This window comes from Astyanax mexicanus, chromosome 18 (genome assembly GCF_023375975.1).
Source record: "Astyanax mexicanus isolate ESR-SI-001 chromosome 18, AstMex3_surface, whole genome shotgun sequence".
Lineage (NCBI taxonomy): Eukaryota > Metazoa > Chordata > Actinopteri > Characiformes > Acestrorhamphidae > Astyanax > Astyanax mexicanus.
This window is the reverse complement of record NC_064425.1, coordinates 4,074,159-4,099,155: the sequence shown is the minus strand read 5'-3', so window position 1 is coordinate 4,099,155 and position 24,997 is coordinate 4,074,159. Positions and strand designations below refer to the sequence as shown.

The 24,997-nt window shown below is 37.5% G+C and overlaps 1 protein-coding gene and 1 long non-coding RNA gene across 2 annotated transcripts in view; both read left to right on the top strand.

Annotated features, from left to right (window-relative positions):
- LOC125782549 (uncharacterized) overlaps nucleotides 1-24,997 on the top strand; it is a 207,295-nt gene that overhangs the window by 24,239 nt on the left and 158,059 nt on the right. The gene's annotated exons all lie outside the window — the stretch shown is intronic.
- zbtb16b (zinc finger and BTB domain containing 16b) overlaps nucleotides 1-24,997 on the top strand; it is a 94,363-nt gene that overhangs the window by 19,390 nt on the left and 49,976 nt on the right. The window contains exon 3 of the mRNA XM_007231435.4: nucleotides 11,990-12,087. Within this exon, the coding sequence (XP_007231497.3) occupies nucleotides 11,990-12,087 (98 nt within the window). The remainder of the gene's footprint in view (nucleotides 1-11,989; nucleotides 12,088-24,997) is intronic.

The window sequence follows — 24,997 nt, the reverse complement described above, 5'->3', positions numbered from 1 at the left end:
GAGCACTTCAGTTTCTGAATCAGTTTCTCTGATTTTGCTATTTATAGGTTTATGTTTGAGTAAAATGAACATTGTTGTTTTATTCTATAAACTACAGACAACATTTCTCCCAAATTACAAATAAAAATATTCTCATTTAAAGCATTTATTTGCAGAAAATGAGAAATGGCTGAAATAACAAAAAAGATGCAGAGCTTTCAGACCTCAAATAATGCAAAGAAAACAAAATCATATTCATAAAGTTTTAAGAGTTCTGAAATCAATTTAATCACAGTTTTCATGCATCTTGACATGTTTCTCCTCCATAGGGATGGGCGATATGGCTCTAAAATAATATCACGATATTTCAGGGTATTTTTGCGATAACGATATACTTGGTGATATAGGAAAACTAAAATAATTATTTAATTTCAGGAATATAGTATAATAGTATAAAAGTATAATCATAATGTGGCAAAATAAATAATATCGCATAAAATAATATAATGTAGCAAATAATATTGCAGAATATTTAGTGCATGCATATAAACTGCAAACTAAAACAATTATACAATAAATACACCTAAAGCTTCACTGTAAATAATAGAGTACTTTTAAGACAGAACAGCCCTATTATCACGATATGGATTTTTGATATCACGATATTTCTGTGTCACGATATATTGTATACGATATAATATTGCCCACCCCTACTCCTCCACCAGTCTTACACACTGCTTTTGGATAACTTTATGCTGCTTTACTCCAAGTGCAAAAATTCAAGCAGTTCAGTTTGGTGGTTTGATGGCTTGTGATCATCCATCTTCCTCTTGATTATATTCCAGAAGTTTTTTAATTTGGTAAAATCAAAGTAATTCATCAATGCATTTTCTGTGTAAATGCAGAACAATAAACTTTTATTAAACCTCTCCAAAAAGCATCTCTTAAACAAAAGCATCCACAGTTCCACAGTAACTAAATGGAGTTCTAGTTAAGCTTGTTAAAAATGGAAAATGTATTCCTGTTTTGCACTAAATCTGTATGATTTGTGAAGTAAATACAGTATATTGTGGTATGTAATAGGGGTGTGTCATATTGTATCGTATGCAACAATACCCCCCCCCCCCCCCCCCTTACCATTTATATTACATACTGTATGTTTGGCCAAGGGCTAATAAACATTGCTTCATTTGTAAATTTGAAACTAAACAAATTTTCTACTCATATCTTGAGTTTAATTCATTTTCTTTTACATTTTATTAAAAAAACTAATAAAAAAAAGAGTAGCACTTTTTAAAAGAAATGTAACATAAGAAAGGTAAAGGGCAAATATTAACCATGTAAGCTGTTTATATTGCTTGCAATTTAGGTGAAGCAAGCATGTGTAAAGCATTTTAATGTAGAATTGCTTAATTTTGCTGAATTAAATACAAGTAACAAAGTAAACAAGTAACAAAAAATATGAACATCACACAAGGGTTAAGAAACTTAATTTTTAAGTGGTATATCTATTATAATGGAGTATAATTCTGATAAAAAGTGAGGGATTTTCCTGGCGTTCAGAAGCTGCTCTGTACTGAAACACGGTTACATAGTGGTACTTGTTTCTGATATTTTTAGAATGTGTAAAGTTTAGAGTAGTGGCTAAAGGCCAAGTCTCTGAGCGGACTCCTTCCTTTTAGTGTGGTGATCTTATAGCCTCGTCTGTTGTGTGCCAGAGCTTTCACTGACTCTCAGCTTTCTGAAGGTAGAATTTACAACATCCACACTCAGAGCCGTGTCTTTTATTCAATATAACACCCAATAGAAAAAGTAGAGTGAATAGAAGTCTATTAATACTGGGGTGTACGCTGGATTTACATAAAGAGCATGACTGAATACTGAATGTGTAGATAAATATAACAGCTTTATGAGTAAGTATGTTCATTTGAGGTAATTCTCTGGTTGTCACGGAAATGGGGGTGACCCAGGCAGGGTGACGAGGAAAGCGGACACAAGTGCAGGTAAGGGCGAAATAAATAAATAATTTATTAAATAAATAACAAAGAAACAAGGAAACGAGGAACAAGTAAACATGAAACAAAGAAACACAAATAACCAATAACAAACGAGCGATGATAATAATAAACAAACAGGGAATATATATATATATATATATATATATATATATATATATATATATATATATATATATATATATATATATATATATATATATAAGGGAAATAAACTAGAAAATAAATAAGGAAATAAACTATAAACATGAAAACAAGAAATAAACGAGAAACAAATGACTAAGGTTATATACAGGGAACATAGAGCTAAACAAGAAACTAAACTAGACAAGGAGAACTAAACTAAGCAGGGCAAAGGAGAAAACAATGGAAATAAACAGGAAACCAGAAATATACACGAGATAAACAGAGGTAAACACAGAGCAAGGACTTGGGCTATGAAACGCGGTGAAACAACAGAGAGACAAAACAACAGGGGAAGGTGCAAAGACCGACGGAGACAAAGTGGCAGAGGAGGGCTATTTAAAGAAACAGGAAACACTATAATTAGAAACACCTGGGGAAGGGGCGGAGCAACAAATGAGAAACAGGTGGAAAAGTACTGAGACGGGAGACACAGGGGAGCACAGGTCACGTGGGGAAGACACACAGACACGAGACGAGACCAGGATGTGACACTGGTGTTGCATAAGCATTCTATGATTATTAGTCATTGCTTATTTGGGGCTTATTGATGCTATGAACATTTTTTTTTTTTTTTTTTACCACATATTAACGTCATCAGATCTTTTAGCTTTGAAAACTCCTCTACATGCTTTGTAGTTGTATTTGGAACTGAAGTGAATGTGGCTTTCACTTTTATATTAAAGGCTTTTGATATTGAATGATCACCTGGAAGAGAATGGCATGAGAATGAAATAAATAAGACACTGTTATTGAGGCTGTTCCTAAATCAGTTCGAGGTGGCGGCTGTTTAATATTCGTTTTGTACTTACAATACATTAATTTCTCTTGCTATAAAATGAAATAGGCCTGTCACAATACCAATTTTTTGCGAACAATGTGTTGTCCCAGAAATTATATAAGTTATAAACAATATTGTTTAATAATTAGGGGTGCGCGATATGGCCCAAAATAATATCACGATATTTCATGGTATTTTCACAATATTGATACTCTTGGCGATATGAGAAAACATAAAATTATTTCAGGAATTCACTACTTCAACAAAATGAAAATAAAATTTTTATTATTGCATACGATATGATAGGACACACCCCTAACTGAGATATTAAAAAATACAAGAATTTTATCAGATTTGTAACAGAAGTCAATGATCCAGAATGTTATGATACTAATAATAATGCACTCCAAATATCTCCATATATGCAGGATTAAAGTAAAATTAATGATACTGTACAGATATAATCTGTCTCTAGTAGATATATTATAGGAAATGAGAACAGTGTGAATTTTTCTTTTGATAAAAACAGTAAAAAAATAGTCACCTGAAGTGATAATTAGGGGTGGGGGATATGACACCATATTTCAGCGTATGATATCGTTCTCAATATTCAGAAATGTTGGCCGTATTTTTGTGTACGAGACAATATGGCACACCTCTTGCACTAATATAATGATAACATAATATCATAACAAAGGAATTACACCCTTTTAAAGACAATACACTTTCATTCCTGTTCACACACTTAATCTAGGGAACATGTGCGAAGTGCGGAGGCAGGGAAAGCATGGATCTGTCCCACACTGCGACATGCAGCCCCGGTTTGTCCCAGCTGGCACGCATTGGACCGGTATAAAGGCTCAGCCTTCACTCAAGAGATATTCTGATGGTTAAAGGAAGGCTGAGGCAACATAAACCTAAAAGACACTGAAGTTAAACGACTAGAGCAGCAATGGGCTGTTACTATGTTTCTTTACATTTGTTTTGAGTGTTGATAGAGGCCATTTTTCCTAATAAAGGTACGTTTTGGGATAATTCACTTCATTCTTGGTGGCCATGCCCCTGTCCTTAGGGGTGCAATCACAATATATGTGCATTTTCTGAGTGCAAAGATTATTAAAATGATTGAGGTCATGTCCATTTATATGTTCTGTCTATATGTTTTGCATCAGTAGTAATTCAGCAGATCACACACTACACCTGTAGGTGGGGTATATGTACATCAGTCTGTATGTCAGTCTCCTATATAGGCTGTACATTAATGTGCCACAGTGCACTGATATAGAGTATAAGAGTTTTTAAGATTATATTATGTGTGTTTCATTGCCTTAAATTATTTAATGTGGTATTAATAAGATAGATTTGTCCTTTTTTGGAATTGTACCATCTTTCTATGTAACCTATATTGCAATCACAGCTTTCTGACCTGGCTGTTTTAGGCATACGCCCCTATATTTAACATACATGTTTCTGATTTTAATACTGATTTGCTTCCTAAAATAACTGATTGAATAAATGTATATTTCCTATAAGTCTATGAGCTAAATTTTAGGGAAAGGCATGCATTATGGTGAGTGCTGCGACTGAACTGAAGAAAAAGAAAGTCAGAGAGTCAGAGGAAAGTTAATTCACATGGCGTGCTCTAAAAAAAGAAAAAAGGAAAAGTGGAGCATGAAAACCGAGCTTTTAATCAGGAATGGACCGAGTTGTTCCTTAGATGTTCTGAAACCATGGTGATTATTAAAAGCAGTAACGTCAACAGCCACTATGTGAAACTTTTATTAAAAACTATTTGGAATAAAAGTTGTTTTGTAAGGGGCATCATGAAAAGAGTTTAGATTCTAAACAAGCAAAAGATTAACAAGTAATAATAAAATACATTCAGACTTTCAGTCATGTTTTTATTTTGGTTTAAAATAGAAAAGGAATTGTCATTTTTGTCTAAAACCAAACAAAATCAAACATCTAGCCACACATTTCACTACTTAATAAATGACCTAGTCTAGATATATTTTCATATTTTCGTCTTATTTTAACAACGAATTATAAAATTTTTAAAATAAACATTTAAAAATAGGTGACATGGCGGGGCAGAACCCAGGCATGTGCAGATGTAAATCAAAATATATTTTATTTACAAAAGTATAAGTAAAAGGTTGATACCAGTAAACAGTAGTAGCAGTGATATAGCATACCAGAAACAGGAAACAGTCCACGGGTCATACACAGGCAGGGCAGTATCAAAGGGAAGGAAAAAAATCAAGGTCGGAAAAAAATACAAAGCAGGGTCAAAAATGAGAGATCAAAAATACAGGGAAAAAAAATGTGTAGTACGAGGATAAACAGTCAATACTCAGCAAAGTGCAGATAGAACTAAGCCCCTTAAACAGGGCCTAACACAGCTGATTAGAACTCAGGTGATTTGCTTCCTGAAAGTCTCATGTGCTGTGTTATGTGATCGGCATTGGGTGTGATGTCCATGTGTGGTGCATCCTGGGCAATGTAGTCCGGAGACTGGAGATCGCAGACAGAGCTGAGTGTGGGAGATATAGGAGCGCTTTCAGCACCAGGCGTGACAATATGTATCAAACGCTCAATTTGTTTTTTTTTTATGTACCAGCAGACTGACCAATAAAGCAAAAACAATACATTTACCTTAGTAGATCTATAATAATCATGAATTTACTTCAGCATTGCTAACCAGCTCTACAACCACCACTGCTTAAACCAGGGCTAAAATTGGAGAAAACACTACAGAATTAGTCGATGTTCAGAAATGCATTTTTTTGCCAAGGCATATTAATTTAGATTGCCATATATTTATTGCATCTGTATTTCTGTAGTGGTAAAATAAAAATCAGACGTGTTTCTAACCTGCCTACTGTTCCAGCGCAGCCTGACATTTGATGCATTTGGAAGGGCATTCTGAGAAATGGAGAAAGAGAAGCTACAATAGACCTTGAAGATTGCTCAGACCCTCAGTGGGTTTTTCTCTGTGTGGAAGTGCTCAGTAGTGTCATTATGAAAGTGGTCTCACCCTCACAATGCCTTCAGGTCACTGAGCATCCAGCACAGAGATAAACTGCAGGAGAATCTCTAGTGCTGACCAACACGCCTCTGTTACACACAAAAACATCATCCACTGATCTGCTGGACCTGGAATTGTATCCAGGATTAAAGTAAAATAAATTATACTGGACTATCATATCGTACGCAATAATATCGGCAACATTTTTTCTAATATATTAAATGATATTATACCCTGAAATATTGTGCCATATCACCCACCCCTAATTATCACATCAGGGTACTAATTTTTACTGTTTTAGCAAAAGATACTAGAGACAGATTATATCTGTCCAGTATCATTCATTTTACTTTAATCCTGGATATATGGAGATATTTGGAGCGCATTATTATTAGTATTAGGACATTCTGGATCATTGAAATTCTTGTATTTTTTAATATCTAATAGTAGTAGTTTATTCTTGAAATATATCATTATCGCAAAAATTGAGCAATTGTGCAACTGATTACACATTAATTACATAGACCTAGCTTTATTTTTTATTTTTATTTTTTGCAGAGGAACCAATATTTTAACTTGTATTGCTGCCATTAGAGAGGAATTAAAGAACATTCTATTATATGAACATTATTAACTTTATATTATATTATATTATATTATATTAACAATATGTTGATTCTTACAAGATGTACATTCTTATAAATTAAGGTGCCAGAAAAAACAAAAATGAACAAAATTTGGTCCTTTAAAAAATAGACAGTGGCATTGAAAACTCCCTTAAAGATGGTGGTAAGGGTGGGCGATATGCCCATAAAATAATATCATGATATTTCATGGTATTTTTGTGAGAACGATACTCGATGGCGATGGGGGGGATGGGGATGGCTTGGGAACGCCCACATCTGCATAAGTTGTGAGGTGCTATCTTGTGAGTGAAGTTGATGAAGAGAAAAGTGACATGAATTATCAGAGTTCGAATAAGGCCTTATGGTTGGGACATTTTATACCCAGTAGGTCCCACATTAGCTACTATATGATGTGTCAAAAGTCATGGTACAAAACAATAGTCCCTAGTCACTAGTCCCTATCACATTACTATAGCCATTACAGTGAACATTGTTGCCCTCTTTTACAGCATGTTCTACTAGACTGAAGCTAAAAAAAACACCCAAATCCCATTTCTTACACGTGGCAAATTGATTTGATGGTCTGTTCAGGCTTTTTTTGGACTAACATCTGCTGTGATTTCTCTCAATCTGTAGCAAAAGCTTTCAGTAAGAAAGCCTGTCAGCTTTTTTTTTAGTCACTTTATACGATTGTACGATTGCATATCCAACAGCACTGTATTCTGCATCTTATGCTGCGTGTTATTTCCTCCCTGTTATAAGTGACAGCAACAAGGTCAGTGGTGGCTTCATTCATGCTTCCAGCTTTTCTCTCCCCATTGTGGGAAATGCCTCTCTTCAGCCTCGCTCATTGGTAATTCAGCGGTGCTCTAGTATCCCTCAGCACACATCAGTTCCTGAATTGCTCTCTCAGTGGGGAAGGTGCTCCAGCAGCTCAGGCTCGGCCTGCCATTAATCAAAGCCACTTCCAGTGGCCCACTCCAGAAAACGCGAGCACTCGGCCCTGTCTCGAGCAGACAGCTCCGCGATTTGTCTCTTTAGAGAAAGTCGACATTTTAATGTCTGCATTTTAATGGGAATGTGTAACACACGGCCCGTAGAGACTAATGGACCATTATCTTTTCACATTTGTTTTTCTCAATCCAGCCGGAATTGTTTTTTTTTAACGCCGGATGATTGAACGAATGGCCGACGCCGTGTGTGTATTTGTACGATTTGTGTTCTCCCTCCTACGTACGTTTACTTCCTGGATGTTGTTTTCTTTGTTTTTGAAGCTAAATGTTATTTTGTTAACGGTTCTCATAGATCTCATGGAGCTAGATTCTCTTAAAGGTTTGAGGTTTACTGTGAGGTCTTTATAGATGTACGTACCTTCCCCTGCTATTACAGTAGCCTTCGTTGTGGAGAAACATGTGTAGAAACCATATTGATTTCTTGGCGGGAAGCTGTTCAGCAGGTATTTCTCAGCCTCTTTGATCAGCCATCCTTTAGCATTAGGTGAGTTTTGCTTAAGCGAACCTCTGGATTCAGTGCAGGGAGGCTTTTTTAGGGTCTTTTTTTGTGTGTTATTTCTCTCTCTGACTGCTGGGCCGGCTCGGCTGTGCTCTCTGCGGTTGAGTGGAGATTGTTTATGGGTGGCAGGGTTCAGTCAGACAAACTGCTTCCGACTCTTGTGTTGTGGCTGCTGGGAGCGATGACACAGCAGATGTTCCTGGACTGCGAAATGCCTCCCCACAAACACAGCTAGCACATGCCAGTTATGAGAAAGACTGACCTGGATCAATCAAAAGTCTTTTTTTTATAGCATTACAGATCCATAGTACAGTTATGTAGAAAAATAAAACATTTAATTAAGTGAAATATAAATATTCGACCGAAACTAAACACAATCGAACATTTAGCTGAAGGCTGAATACTGAATATCTTATACCGAACGCAGTTTAATTTTATTCATATATCACCAGACCCAGCACTGGGGTCTAGGGTTCAAGTCCCTATCTGGGTGGAGTTTTCATGTTCTCCCCAGGGATTCTTGTTTCCTCCCACAGTACGAGAACATGGAGTTTAAGTTAATTGGATACTCTAAATTGCCCCGAAATGTTGAAAACTCCATATTGATCTGGTGTATGTATGTAAATCTGTGTTTAAATGTATGTATAAGTCCTGCAGGTGGACGGTGGTTTCCGGTTGAGAGTACGCTGTACGCTATTGGCTGCCGCTTCTCATCGGTGTGTGGATGAGGGTTGATGTGTAATGTGCTTGTGTGTAAAATGACTAAACTGTAAAGCGTCCTTGGGTTTCCAGAAAGGTGCTATATAAGTTGAACTTCAACAATACTAATGCTAAGTTAGCTCTGCTAGCCCTGTACAGCTCATATAGCTCTTTCAGTTGCAAAACAGTTGGTTTGTGATAAGCTCATACTTATTGTGATAAATGATGCTGAATGCCTTATTTCATTTGATTTATGCGAGTAAAAGGTAAAAAAATGAACTTAAACTTGCCAATTGCCATTCGCCGACTCTCTCCCTGCTCTGATACATAGGGCCCTTTTTTAGTTATCTATAGTGCAATGGTCAATTGCGCAGAATGCATCTTCATTTAGGGCGTGTCTGTGTGTCTTTGGTATTATGAGGGCGCAAAAAATACTAGTACTAATAATAGTACTAACTCCCTTTAATTATTCATGGGTGTGTTTTGAACGTAACGTGAAATAAACCAATCAGTGTGTCAGTCTTCACTCGCTTTAAGAGCCAGGTGAGCTGTGACTTTGGCGCGTTCGTATCTTCGTAGTCTTAGCAGAGGATACTGACCTGCACATTCACGCTGTGATGATGCACCAGCAGATCTTTTTGGGGAATAGCTATGTTATTTTATTCTTTGTTCTGTACATTGTTGATGTAAAGGTGGATTTGTGGGAAGCAGCACGTTTATTTTTGTGTGTAAAGAGTGGGCATGTACACAGGTTTTAATCAGTCAGTGGCGCACCTGTATTTCCCACAACCATGTTCATTTTACTCAAACATATGTGAAGTGGTCTCTTAATTTTTTCCATAGCTGTATATTAATAAGATTTATATTCATTTTTATTTTTTATATTTATTTTTTATTATGTTTAATAATTTCGTTTTGGGAATGCTACTTTAAACATTTCCAAAATTCTAGTGTTTGTTCAGCTGGAAACATTTTAATAATGCTTTGATGTGAACTATGATTTGCCAGATGTTTTTTTGAATACTTTCCTTTAATATTTATAAATTACAGGCTAACCTTTTTGCAACCTTTTAAAAACATTTCTGAACATTTTTATAACATTTTATTAACGTTCTCTGTTAGTCGGGGAAGCAGGTGCACTCTGTTCTTGAAGCGCATCAGTAATCAACAGGTTGGAAACGACGTATTTACCGCACTGCCGGTCCTGGATTGACTATATCTGATCTATCCAATCTGTTGTAACAGTCTGACCTGCCACATGCACACAAAATTATTGACTGGAGTGGGATGTTTGCCAACTGTTGAGCTTTTGATTGCCCAACCTAGCAACTGTTGCTACTAAAGAACACGTTTGGAAGGTTTTTTTTTTTTTTTCCCCGAATTTACGGATAGTAATTTTGTAGTGAGTGTAGTGTGAGTGTAGTCTTCTAAAATGTAAAACCGGATGTAATTTCATTAGCAGATTTAGCTCTATTATACGTAATGGCTTCTCGCTAATTGCTTTGAATCCTTTTCGTTAACGTCGACGGCGTTCGCGGTCGAGCCTCAGCCCAGAAAAGCGTCAAGAATTTGGTCACGTTCTTACGTGCCGTGCATGCGCGCTGGAAGGCTGGGGCCGCTGATTGTAGGGCAGTAATAATTAAAGGCTCTATAGCAGGAATAAAGGTTACGGCTGAGCCGGGCGCAGCCTGCTGCTCGTATATGCGCCGCACGCGCCTGCAGTGTGTCTGGGTGTGTGGCTGGAATTCATATGAAAAGGGCTGGTGGAGGGCTGGGGAGGCGGGAGAGGAGGGGTGGCAAGTCATTGATATGTACAGCATGACTCAGATAAACAGACCATACTGCCAGGAAATTTCAGCAGCATTAAACACATTGGATTTAAAGCAAATATTTAGAACAAGAAAAAAAAGGGGGCGGGGTGGAGAGGGGCCAGATTAGACGACGGAGGCGACGGATGTGTTGGATTGGGACTTGATGATGTTTTCTTAACGATTTCGGACCGAGCTCCATCGAAATGGACTGTACATATTTGCCCAGGCTCTCTGTGTACCCACTCTGAAGCGTGTGTTTAATTTTTGATAAATCTTAGCCCGTAAGTGTTTTCTCTCAAACCATCAGGTCACTCTGTCTGGATGGTAAATACTTTATTAGGCTGCGGAGGTAGTCCTGAAGGGACATGTCTCTGTGTCTGCGCCTAATGTTTGTTCCATTTCGGCGCCGACGTGCGCGTTCACACCAGTTAGCATCAAGTCGTTTCGTTGAAATTCGATAAAAAAAATGTTTTATCCTGCTTAAATAATTATGTGGACAGGTCAGAGATTCCTAGAAGCTATTGAATTAATATTATTTGCGAGCTATTTGCCTTTGTGGTCTCGGATAATCAGTGCTTTTACTGGAATTATTTCAATTTTTTCTCTTGTTTGCCTACAAGGCATCTTTCCCCCCTTGAGACATCATTGCTTTTTGCTCTGCATTCGAAACAAGAAGCCAATTACCCAGAGATCTACTGTAAACATACCAAATTACAAGGAAATTTGAGTCTCAATTTGTTGTTCTGCTGATTGCGCCGAACGTTGATGCTCCATTTCCTACTGTTTAAAAGGCTCTAGTATCAGACTGAAAACGCTTCATGGAAAAGTCATTTGTAAATGTTGACGTTCTGGGTGAAAACTCATTAACCACAATGCAGTTTTACAGTGCATTTCACTTTTATATTACCTGTTAGAGCCTCACTGTTCTCAGGACAGCCTTAACTAAAGCTCTTTATATAAGCCTTCATGAAAGGTTTATAACATGCACTTGACTATACAGTACATGCATATATATATATATTTTTAAAAATAATACATATAGGCTTATAGTTTATAAATGCATATATACTGTAGATGACTATCGTAGACCATGCAGCAGACCGTCTCCGCAGGGTAAAAGGCAGTAGGCTTGTGCTTGTTAACATAATTCATAAACGTCTGTACAGACTTTATAAGTAATGCATGTGTTAGGAATGTTTTATGTAGTTCTTAAGTAGGAGTTTTTTTAAATGAAGCTTCACCGTAAGTGCTAACGTCCACTGTAATATTAACTCAGTCACTCTAATGCAAGTTTCCTGTATCGCAAACAAGTCCTGCAGTGTTTCTGAACATCATACGCTCTCTTCTCTCCTCAGGAAGCTGCATAGTGACATGAAGACCTTTGGCTGTGAGTTCTGCGGGAAGCACTTCTTGGACAGTTTACGGCTGAGGATGCACATGCTGTCTCACTCAGGTACACTTTTATGGTCTTCGAGACCGTTGAGACCTTTTGTTAAATAAGTACTGGTTAAATAAGTATTGGGTCAATGTAAATAAGTCAATTTCACACTGTTTTATAATTTAGGGTTCTGTGCAGCAGGTGTAAGAGAAAAATTCTGAGAGAATCTGCTTATTTAAGCTAAAACAAGAGTACTTTTAAAAGTCTTTTGGATAATTTGGGGAGAAATCAAGGAGAACTCTAAAAAAATAAATGTGCCAAGGATATAATCTATCGTATTATCATTTGTTTGCATATTTATAATATATTATACAGTATCAAGGTTTCTGCAATGTTAAAGTGCTTAACAACCCTCATCCATCTTGTCACTAGGGAGGAACCATTAAGTGTATATCTTTATTATCTATACTTTGTATTTTCCAGATCATTTCTATTTAGTAACTGTTAGTAATATATATAGAGTCAGAAGTCTGGGATGCCTAATATTCTGTTGGTCCCCATTGAGGCATGGACTCCAAAAGGCCTTTTAAGATGTTCTGTAGTTTCTTTCTCCAAGACAATATAGTTACAGTTATAGATTTACAGCTTTTAGTATTTAGCTAAAATAAAATACAGCTCTGGAAAACACTAATAGACTACTTTAGTTTCTGAATTAGTTTCTCTTATTTAGCTATTTATAGGTTTATATTTGAGTAAAATGAACATTGTTGTTTTATTCTATAAACTACAGACAACATTTCTCCTAAATTCCTAATAAAAATATTGTAATTTAAAGCATTTATTTGCAGCATTTAGAATTCAGACTTCAGAATTCAGACCTCAAATAATGCAAAGAAAACAAGTTCATATTCTTTAAGATTTAAGAGTTCAGAAATACATTTTTGGTGGAATTTTGTTATGCATCTTGGCATCAGGTTCTCCTCCTCCACCAGTCTTACACACTGCTTTTGGATAACTTTTTCGATGGCTTTTGATCATCCATCTTCTTCTTGATTATATTCCAGATTTTTTTTTTATTTGGTGAAATCAACAGGGTTCGTACGGTCAAGAAAAACCTGGAAAAGTCATGGAATTTGAAAATAGCTGAATATAATTTTTGGAAAAATAAAAATACCCAGAAAGTTTTGAAAAAGTCATGAAAATTTGGTCTACAAAGCTTTGTGTTTCCGTTTATCGATGGAAAAAAATCTATTTTGAGCTACAAATACCTCAGAAATGTGTGACAGATTCATTTTAGGCCTACTGTAATCATTTTCTATTATAGTTTTAGTTGATTTTTGGGTTTTATTGTCCATGTCTGCACTGGTTTAAAAATTTTATGGTCATGAAAATTTGCTTTGAAGGCATGGAAAGGTCATGAAAAAATCATGGAAATGTATTGGTGAAAAAGTTTATGAACCCTGTATCAAAGAAACTCATCATTTTTAAGTGGTCTCTTAAATTTTTTATTTTCCGGAGCTGTATATTAGGCTTAGTATATATAAAACAGAACTGGTTGAACAAACTGCAAACTGAAAGGAGGCACACTGGTAGGGGTGGGCGATATGGCTCTAAAATAATATCACGATATTTCAGGGTATTTTTGTGATAACGATATACTTGGCGATAGAGGAAAACTAAATTAATTAATTAATTTCAGGAATATAGTATAATAGTATAACAGCATAATCATAATGTGGCAAAATAAATAATATAGAATAAAATAATATAATGCAGCAAAAAATATTGCAGAATATTTAGTGCATGCATATAAACTGCAAACTAAAACAATTATACAATAAATACACCTAAAGCTTCACAGTAAATAATAGACTACTTTTAAGACAGAACAGTTATCCCTATTATCACGATATGGATTTTTAATCTCATGATATTTCTGTAGCACTATAAATTGTATGCGATATAATATTGCCCACTCCTACACACTGAGACGACTAAACTTATACAATCCAGTCCTTTACAGTGTCCTCAGATTCCAGTCAGATCATCTGAGTTCATATCTCTCAGTGTTTGCTGTAGTTCAGCCTCTGTTCTTTCCGTTGATGTGTACAGAAAACTATTTACACCAGATAGGGCACTGCCCTTTGGTCAGCTGGGGTCAGGTATTACTGAGTCACTATTGGGTTATTCCCATGCTCCTGCTCCTCCAGCAGCGCCGGCTTCCACTGTTTGTAACACTGTGGAACTGGCAGGGCTCCAGGCTGGGCAGCCGGCCATGTTATTAGGTACAGTATGTACAGTGAAGGCTTGCCAGCTACCTTTCCTAAGTGAATAAGTGTTTTGACAGGAACACCCATCAGGGTGGGGACAGCCTGCAGCCCGTAGCTGCTCACATTCACCTAACCAGTTAACCATTACAAGACGAGAGTTATTGCTTAATTATGCACTTTGCTACATAGTGACTTACAATAACATCTGATTTATGGTCTTATATTGAGAGTTTTGTATCCAGGCTTGGCAGAGTTTAGTTTAGTATGACAATTACCTTCTTATCAAATATTGTATTCATTAAAAAAAAGTTTAAATATAGTTCCTTCTGCTTCTTTCAAAATACCACAACAGACCACACAGTGTTATTGTTGTTGCTGGTGATAATTATAACTTCTAATGGTTAAAAAAGCTCTCTTCTTGTGTATTCATGTGTAAAAGGTTATGTAATTGTTTGGTGAGGAAAGCTTCCAGTGAGACATATTTTCTCATCGGTTTGTCTCTGTGAAGGGCCTTATTGCACAATCCTGCAGGCAGGAATTAGATTGAGAAATAGCTTTATTTTTCTCTTTCCTTTCCACTTGCCAAGCCTCCTTCTTTCTCCGTCTTCCGCAGTCCTGCAGCCGTGTTATTGTGCCGTGGGACAGGCCGGAGCTAATGCTAATGCTGCACACTGAAAAGTTTAATGTGCAGTAATTTTAATGCATGTGCAGTTTAATACTAACTGAGTGTAGGGTTTAATGATAAAACAATGTGGGGTTCAGTGCCAATTCAGTGTGAGGGCTTTGATACTAACATGGTGTGGGGTTTGATGCTAATTCTGTTTAAGGGGTTTAATGCTTAGTGTGGGGTTTGATGCTAACTCAAGTGTGTGGGTTTTAAACCAAACTTATCGTGAGGGGTTTAATGCTAACTAAGCGTGGAGTTTAAAAGAAACTAAATGTTGGATTTGATGCTAATTTAGTGTGTGGGGTTTAAACCTAACTTATTGTGAAGGATTGGATGCTAACTCAGTGTGTGGGGTTCAACCTAACTTAATGTGGGTGGTCTGATACTAACTGAGTGTGTGGGGTTTGATACTGACATACTATGGGGTTTGACCCTAACTTATTGTGAGGGTGTTAATACTAAGATAAAGTGGGGTTTTAACCTTATTATTAAACTTATTGTGAGGGGTCTGTTGCTAACTCAGTGTGTGGTATTTGATGCTATTATAGTGTGGGGTTTAAACCTAACTTATTGTGAGGGGTTTGATGCTAATTTCTTGTGAGGGGGTTTGATGCTAATTCAGTGTGTGACGTTTGAACCTAATTCATTGTAAGGGGTTTGATACTAACATAATGTGATGTTTAAACCTAACTTAATGTGAGGGCTTTGAACCTAACTTATTGTGGGTGGTCTGATGCTAACTCATTGTGAAGTGTTTGATACTGACATAGTGTGGGGTTGGAACCTAACGTATTATGAGGGGTTTGATACTAACATAATGTGGAGTTTGAACCTAGCTTATTGTGAGGGGTTTGATACTAACATAATGTGGGGTTTGAACCTAGCTTATTGTGAGGGGTTTGATACTAACATAATGTGGGGTTTGAACCTAACTTATTGTGAGGGGTTTGATACCAGCATAATGTGGGGTTTGAACCATTTTTTTGTGAGGGGTTTGATACTAACATAATGTGGGGTTTGAATCTAGCTTATTGTGAGGGGTTTGATACTAACATAATGTGGGGTTTGAACCTAACTTATTGTGAGGGGTTTGATACCAGCATAATGTGGGGTTTGAACCATTTTTTTGTGAGGGGTTTGATACTAACATAATGTGGGGTTTGAATCTAGCTTATTGTGAGGGGTTTGATACTGACATAGTATGGGGTTTGAACCTAACCTATTGTGAGGGGTCTATGAATAACTACGTGTGTGGGGTTTGATACTAACATAGTATGGGGTTTGAACCTAATTTATTGTGAGGGGTTTATTGCTAAATGTGTATGGCTTTTAGTGAGAAATGAGAGTGGCATTCAAGGCTAATTGATTGCATGGTTTAATGTTAACTGAATGCAAGGCTTGATGCTAACAATGAATAGGGATTGATGGAAATTGAGTGTGGGGTTTGATGCTAATTGCCACAGTAATTGAGTGTGGGGTTTGATGCTAATCGATTGCAGGGTTTTATGGTAACTGGATGCAGGGTTTGGTGTTAACTGTGAATGGGGGGATTGATGGTAACTGAGTGTGGGGTTTGATGCTAATTGCCACAGTGTCAGGTGCGGGTGCAGGGAGGACGCGGAGGCGGACGCAAATGCAAACAAAAAAGGGATTTATTAAAGAAAACAAATACAAAATACACCGGGAATAAACTGAAAACAGGACTGAGGAAACTGGGGAACACATAGAGCACTGACAGATGATAAACATACAAGGATCGACACCGGGGAAATGGAACACGGACCTTAAATAGAGGTGCACACACACAGGGAACAGGAAACACCTGGGACGAAGGGGCGGAGCTACGAATGAACACAGGTGAGTGGAAAAACACTGGGAATGAAACACAGACCTGAGAATAACACAGACATAAGAAGCAGACAGACTAAAGACCTGACACACAGTAACTGAGTGTGGGGTTTGATGCTAATTGATTGCATGATTTTACGTGCACTGAATGCAGGGTTTGATGCTAACTGTGAATGGGGGGATTGATGGTAACTGAGTGTGGGGTTTGGAGTTAGATGGCCATTCTCTGAGATCTGTCTCATGGCAAGTGAAGTAGAAGAGCATTCAAACTGGCAGTCAGGAGGTGTCTGTGTGTGTGAGAGTGTGTGTGTGTGTGTGTGTGTGTGTGTGTGTGTGTGTGTGTGTGTGTGGCTGCAGTTGTCTGATAAAGTCTGTAGCCTATTCTCTAGAGGGGCCGGGTTGCACACCTCACTTGACTTTATTAAGTTAGGGCTGCAGTGAAGCTCTGATGGCTCTTCGCTCCAAATGAACATAACTTTTTCTTTCTCTTTCTATCTTTACTTCTTTATCTCTCTTTCAGTCTGTTCTTTCCAGTTATTAATTTTATAAGAATCTTTATAAAATCTTTTATTTTATTTTTCGACTTCCTCTTCTCTCTTCTTTTTTCTTTTTACAGGAGCAGAGCAGCTTCAGATCTTTCTTTCTTACGTTGATATGTTGATATGTGCATGTTGATTTAGTTTTTTTTTTTTTTACCTACTGATAGGTACTACTGATTTTCTATGAATTAATGATTTAAAGATTAGATTAGCTCATCATAATATATATATTTTAATACACTTTGCACTATAAGCGCACTTATATAAAATATAATTTTCCCCAAAATTATAATATGGTGTTCCTTATGTATGAATGCTACCAGTCTACCAGTAGCTGTAGTGCAGCGTTATACAGGAGTTTCAGTGAAGTTTCTCCAGCACCAAGGCTGAAGCAGTATTAGTATTAGTATTAGCTTGCACAGTTGGAGCATTGTTAGCATTAGCCGCTTACTGTGATTAAGCTCAGGCTCTTTTAAAAAGGCGTCACAGATCGTTTTTTGATCGTTTCGCTCAGAATCAGAATCAGCATCATCATCATCACCATCATCATCATATTCATATGGCTCAGAAACAACCAAGATTTATTTTCCAATTAGATTTATTTCCACGTTTTAATCCCTCCCTCTGCTGCACCTGTTCTCTCGCGCAGCATGCAAACGTAAAAAAAAAAAAAAGAGAGAGAGAGAGAGAGAGAAAGAAGAATCGTAAATATGTGAAGCATTTGGGCTCGGAATGCCTAGACACACAATGCTTCTTCTTCTTTTCTTTTTCCTTTTCATTTCTAAGTCTTTCCCCCAGTCTCTCTCCCTCCCTCTCTCTCTGTTTTCCTCCTTTCGCTCTCTCCCTCGCTCTCTGTGCGTCTGGCCGTCTGAGAGAGCAGTGTTTGAGATGGTTGGCGGCGCGCCAGCTCTTCCCTCGCTCTGATGACATCATCAGCTGCCTGCAGGTCTGGATGTTCTGCCAGCATTCCGGAGCATTTATGATCGCTCGCAGATGTGTGTCCAGGAACATACTGTACCCAAATCCCAAAATTAATCAAACTTGAGCGCACTCCAAGCCACTGCTCGCTCTCCGAAAACGGCGTAAGCACCGGGGCGGAGGCGGGGAGGAGGGAAGGAGGCCCGGATAAACAAAACAAAAACAGAAACTGTGTGTGTGCCTGTGTTGTGTGTGTGTGTGTGGGGAAATTAAGACGGAAAGAGGGACAGCAGGCCTGCTGAGAATCCCTCCACAAGATGACTAGATGACGGAGGGGTCGCTTGAGTGTTCTGGCTGTTACAACAGGATGTGATGGATCTCTGTGTGTATATGTGTGTGTGTGTTTCTGTATCTGTGTGTGTGTGAGTGTATATATGCGTGTTCAGACTGTTAAATAGGAATGTTAAAGGGTGTGTCAGTGTGTGCCCCATGCCAGCCTCTGTCTGAGAGCGTAACACATCTTTCATCTTTCACCAGGTGCTTCAGTCTGCTGATACATGTTGATGTGCTGCCTGATAAGAAAAAGCAAATGATATTATATTCATTAATACACTTTGCATAAGAAGGCGCACTTAAAATACTAAAATACTTAAAAAATCATAATCTGCTGCTCCTTATGTATGAATTCTACTAGTCTACCAGTAGCTGAAGTACAGCGTTATACAGGAGTTTCAGTGAAAATTCTCCAGCACCAAGGCTGAAGCAGTATTAGTATTAGCATTAGCTGCAAACCGCACTAAACGCTAGCTCTTTCGCCGTTCAGAGGTGAGTATTATCAGCCTGTAGCCTGCTGCTAACCCCGGCTAGCACTGCTGGAGCATTGTTAGCATTAGCCGCTTACTGCGCTAAGCTCTAGCTCTTTCACTGTTCAGAGACGGTCTATAGTCATGCCTATAGTCAAGTCAAACTACGCTAGCTAATATCACCCTGGCTAATATTACATTTTAATACACTGTCTGGCCAAAAAAAAAAGTAAGCACGTAATTTTAGTAAGTAAAGTTGATGCTGCAGTTGGTCAGCAGGTTTGGCTTCAGCAACAGTATGTGCTGAAAGAATGAGGTCAGCTGACTCTACCTGAATATACTGAATATAGACCAGGTTATTCCATCAATGGATTTATTTTTCTTTATATTCCAAGATAACAATATCAGGATTCATGGGGCTGGAATTATGAAAGGATTGAGAGAGTTCACCACAGAGTCCAGATCTTAACCTCATTGAGAATCTTTGGGATGTGCTGGATGGAGAAGAGCTGCTTTGTGCAGTGGTCAGACTCTACCATCATCAATGCTGCTGCAAGATCTTGGTGAAACATTAATTAATGCAACACTGGATTGAAATAAATCTTGTAAAATTGCAGAAGCTTATTGAAACAATGCCACAGTGAATACACTGTGCTGCAATCAAAGCTAAAGGCGGTTCAACCCAATATTAGAGTGTGTGACCCTTTTTTTTGGCCAGGCAGTGTATTTAACACAGATTCACATATTTAGTAAAAAGAAATATAATAGCCTGTTGCCAGTTATCATTTATACCTTAAATTGTGTATTGTCAAAACAGTAAATTAATAATCCTTGTTTACAACTGGTCACTTAATTTGACTTTTTTGTCTGGATAGGAACCTGTTTTTTAAGCTATATTTGTTAGTCAAATGTGTCTCCAGTTAGTTAGATTGAAATGTGATTGCTGTCTGGGAACGAATATGCAAATTTGCTTGTATAAGTGGTGTTTTAGTGGTTGTACTGGTAGCAGCTTTGGTTGTTGAGCAGGTTTGTCTCAAAGACAAATTTGTCCTGAGGTGGTTTAAGTGATCAGATTTCTACTATCTGTTGTAAATGTGTCTTGGTTGTGTTTTCCTACACTCTAAAAAAACAGAGGTACGATATGAGTACTTTTCTGTACTCAAAGGTACAATATTGGTCTTTACAGGGTCAGATTTGTTCCCTCTGAAGTACAAAGTCATTCCCAACAGCAATAAGTACAAATGTGTACCATTTAACCAGTCAAAGGGTACATTCTGTATTCTGTATCACTGTACTAATAAACAATATAGATTTTAATTGAACATTTTTTATTTGACAGACAATTTTGAATCATCAAGTTTTTGAGCCATATTCAGTTGACATTAATCATGATTAATTATAATCTTTACTGGCACAAAAACCATGGGTACAAAAAAGGACTTTCACTAAAAGGTACTTTTTTTGTCCCTCAATATAAGGTACAGCTCCTCTTTTAAGTACAAATCTGTACTTATTTTTCTTAGTGTGTAAGGGAAAAGGTAGAAAACCTTAGTCTAAGTCTTATTAGTCTTATTAGTCTAAGTTTTATAAGTATAAACCCTTTTCAAAAAACCTGAGCCCAAAATCGTCTTGGTTGGTTTTCAGTGTGAACTGAAATACAGAAATACAGTAAATGTAATATTTTCTTTAATCCCAATTATTGCTACATTTTATCTATAAATGTTTTTGTGTTGCCATCATCAACAAGTAAGAACATGCTGCTGTACAACAGAGCAGTAATTCATTATGTATAATATTGCATCATGTCTTTGTTATCGACAGCAATAGAAGAAGTTAAAGGCCTGCTAGCATTGAGTTGCTTCTTTTTTTTGTCATACAAGGCATTAGCACACTGCCATTAATATTCACTGAAGTGTTCAGTAGTTGTATTAATAAATGTATATAAAAGAGTTTGATTGTTTCAGTGTGGCTTTTGTGTTGGCTCAAAGCAGCTACTAATTCCCAACAGGCCTCGCAGCTCATCTCTGCTCCTGCCAGTTCCAAGATAAGTGGTATTATCCCATTTCCATTGTGGTAAAACGACAATTTATGATAATTGAATTTAATCCTCTGCTCTCAGTTCTTAACCAAAATCTAATCCCACCTTTATAGAACAGAAACAGTTGCGATGTTGTTGACCCCGCCGCTGGATTTGGTGGCTTCGGATCTGAGCGGTTGCCAAGTAGCAGGATCCCTCTTCTCCAGCGGGCTGATTTGGTATTTAGCGTGTGCCGGCCACTTATTTCTGTATGGCGTCAGAGTGTTTTGATGGAAGGTGACTGTGTGCAGAGCTGTTTTTGGAGGGAAACGTTCTTGGTGGGCAGTTCAGTACAGTACACTGTGTGCCTTCTAAAGCAGAACAGAAGGCTATTGAATTTTGGACTTGCTTCATTACTTCAGAGTGCAGTGAGCTGCGAGTGTCTTGGGGATGGGGGAGTGTGGGGGGGTATGAGGATGCAGATGAGTGAAGCCAGCCATGTTAGGACAGGACACATCACGCAAACACACACACACACACACACACACACACGGGTACGGACACTGCTACTTTTAACATATGGGACGTTGGAGTGAGTGGGTTTGTGTTCAGATTTGTGTGTGTGTGTGTGTGTACTAGAGTGTACGTCTGCATCAGTGCTGTTGTTAAAATCCACTCTGAACCAGTAATTTACTCTGATCTCTTCGCAGCTGCACTGAGCCGTGTCCTTTCTACTGCAATTATTAAAGAACATGTTGATATAGAACAGTTGTGTACAGTAGTTTGGTCACCCCTGGTAAAAATGATTTTTTTTTATATTTACAAACAGCCTGTTTTACACCTGGTCAAATTATTTGAATTAATAATGATGTAATAAAGTGTTAACTAATTGGATTGCACTATAAGGAGCACTTAAAATCCGTTCATTTTACCAAAAATCGTCAGTGCTCCTTATGTATGAATGAGCATTAGCTCTTTCAACGTTTATAGATGAGTATTATCGGCCTGTAGCCTGCTGCTAACCCCGGCTAGCACTGCTGGAGCAGCATTAGCATTACTCACTAACCATGCTAAGCTCTAACTCTTTCATTTTCCTGTACAGAGGTAAGTATATCAGATTGTAGTGTGCGTGTTTACCATATTAAAACAAGCTATGTGAAACAAACTGCTAGCTAATATCAACCTGGTTTACCTGAACACTCAGGGTTCCTCAGAGTAGCGCTGTTGGGCAGCAATAGAAGAAATCTACAGATCTAAGCTTACTGTAAATAAACAAAAGCACTTTACTCACCCGAACAAACTGTTTTTCAGGAGAGAAATCTGTGTAGATTAACATCCAGCGCTCGTTTGACTTTAAAAGAAAATGTTTTTTTAAGAATTCCAGTTTTGATTACTTAGCATAGCTTAGCCTAGCTTTACAGGTCTCACCACCAGTGGCGAGACCTGTTGAATTAGAAGGGAAACATGGCAACACCCCTTTTCCTTACTAGTATCACATAATGCACCATATGTATGAAAATTTACCAGAAAATAGACAATTATTGGTAGTGCATCTCATAATTTGGTGCTCCTTATAGTGCAGAAAGTACAGTATATTGAATTATTGAGAATTATGAGAGGGGGATTTGGCATTCTTTGGTCCACAGTGTCACATGTGCACCATAACCTACATAAATAAAGTGGGCATTACTACCCACAGTGGACAGCGAGCGCGATGGATGGTAATGATCGTGACCTGTAGCATCTGGCTGGAATTGGCCATGCAATCAGAAATCATGCATTATCACCATTATTTTCAATGCAGAATAAACCACACACACACACAGCATTCTTTATGCCTCTGTGTGACATGATTCTAGTCTGATGCACCATGACGTTTAGGCTTAAGGCTTAAATTTAAGGCTTAAATTACACCTTTATTGGACAGATCTGGCCCAAATCTAGGCTGGTCACTCCGGCTAGTCACTCAGTGAAGGTCTGGTTACACTGCTTAGTGGTCAGTGTTTCTAATTAACTATTCATTCTGATTGGAAATTCAGGCGAGGTGAAAGACCTTCTTGCAGCTCTGGTCTATAGTTGATTAGGGGTCCAAGCACTGCACTAAGTGCTGGACTCCTGCAATGTTTCTTATATTTGTTTTTGTGTCTTTCTCTTTTTTGTGAGTGTTTGTCATGTGTCTGGAAGCACATGTGCGACTGTGCTTTGCTTTGGGGGTAGCGGCACAAAATGAGAAGAAAAACGAAAAAGGGTATGTGGGGAAGAGGCTAAATTTAGGCGCTAGCTGGCTGGCTTCCTCGAGCTTGTGGGCGTTTTAATGACTCATAATAAAGCCATTTAGAGGCAGCTGAGCGAAAATAGATACTTGACGAGCCTTGGGTCATTATAGATTTAGATTTTATTGACTTTTTTTTTCCCTTCACTGAAAACTGGTGGGATGCTCTGAGGCTGGATGGGAGACAGAGGAGGACAGGCGGTGGAGGGAAGGCCTTGCTTTAAAGCCCAGACTGATGTCTGTCTGCTACGTGTGCTGTATCTGTAAAGCAGAGTCATGTCGAGGGGAGGCAGGGGGAGGCTGGGTCAGAGCGGTTCACTGTTCACATGCTAAAACAGCTAAAGCTCACCTGCGGAGGAGCAGAGTGACACAAACCCAAGGAGAGCAGCTCTACCTGACAGCTCTACCTGCTTTCTGTACTTAATACTTAATATATGTCATGATTGTGTTGCGGTACAGTAATAATAAAGGCATTAGTGGAGGTTTAACCTCTTAAAACATCCTCTACCTCCTCATGTACATATATATATCTTAATTTTCTAATATAGAGACACTGCCCATACCAATTGACTAAAAACAAGAATGCATGAATCCCAGTCATAAGTTTCTACAGCCAGTCCAGACAGAAACATGGGCCAGGCTAAAAGATTTTATGTTTAAACTGTAATAATCCCAAATAGGGAGAAATAGGAGAAATTTAAAATCCTTATCGAACATAATTACAGGTCTCAAGAGGTTAAAGCTGTGTTGATGCACTTCAGTGGTAGTGGTAGTGATACTAGATACTAAAAGCAATTGCTGGATGAAAAATAGAAATTACACACTTTTATTTTCAGTACATATTGAACTGAAAACCTCTTTGTTTTTGTAACATTTAATTAGCTTTATTTTGTCTATTTTATATGAAATGATTAATTCTATTATTTTTTCTCTTCTTTTTATTTTATATTTTCTTTAATCACCTGTGAAGTACCTTAAAATTCAATCTTATTTGTCTGAAAAGTGGTAAATAAATAAAGTTTGATTGATTGATTGATTGAAATTAAGTGTGATTACATGCACTGTATAATCCAATTAAAATCCAAAACTAAAGATATTTTTGATTATTTTATATTTTTGATTATAGAATTTCTTAAACTTAAACTTAAATTTCTTAAAGGTCTACAAATCAGATAAATAGAGCTGGATTTTAGCTCAGTAATTATATTTCTCAGTGAGTGTATAATCTTAACCGGAGTATTCTCCGATTTCTCAGTCTGCACATGCATAAACACTTGCTAAGATACTGAAAATAAGCAAGAGGCCAAATGGCGATAGAACACTTTAAAGTATTTAAATAATCTTCTTATTTTGAATAACTGATTTATGTCCATTTATTGCATCTCAATGTGTAAAAAGGAAGGTTTTGCATGATGTTTAATGCAATCCAACTTATTCTGTGAGATTATTGGCTGGTTGAAAAGCAAAAATCAGATTATTGACCAACATTTTTTAATACTGAAATATGGTGCTATATCACTCACCCTTAATTATCATATCAGGGTACAACTTTTTTACTGTTTTTAGTAATAGAACAATTCACACTGTTCTCATTTCCTATTATATATCTACTAGAGACTAGAGGCTAGAGATTATATCTGTCCAGTATCAT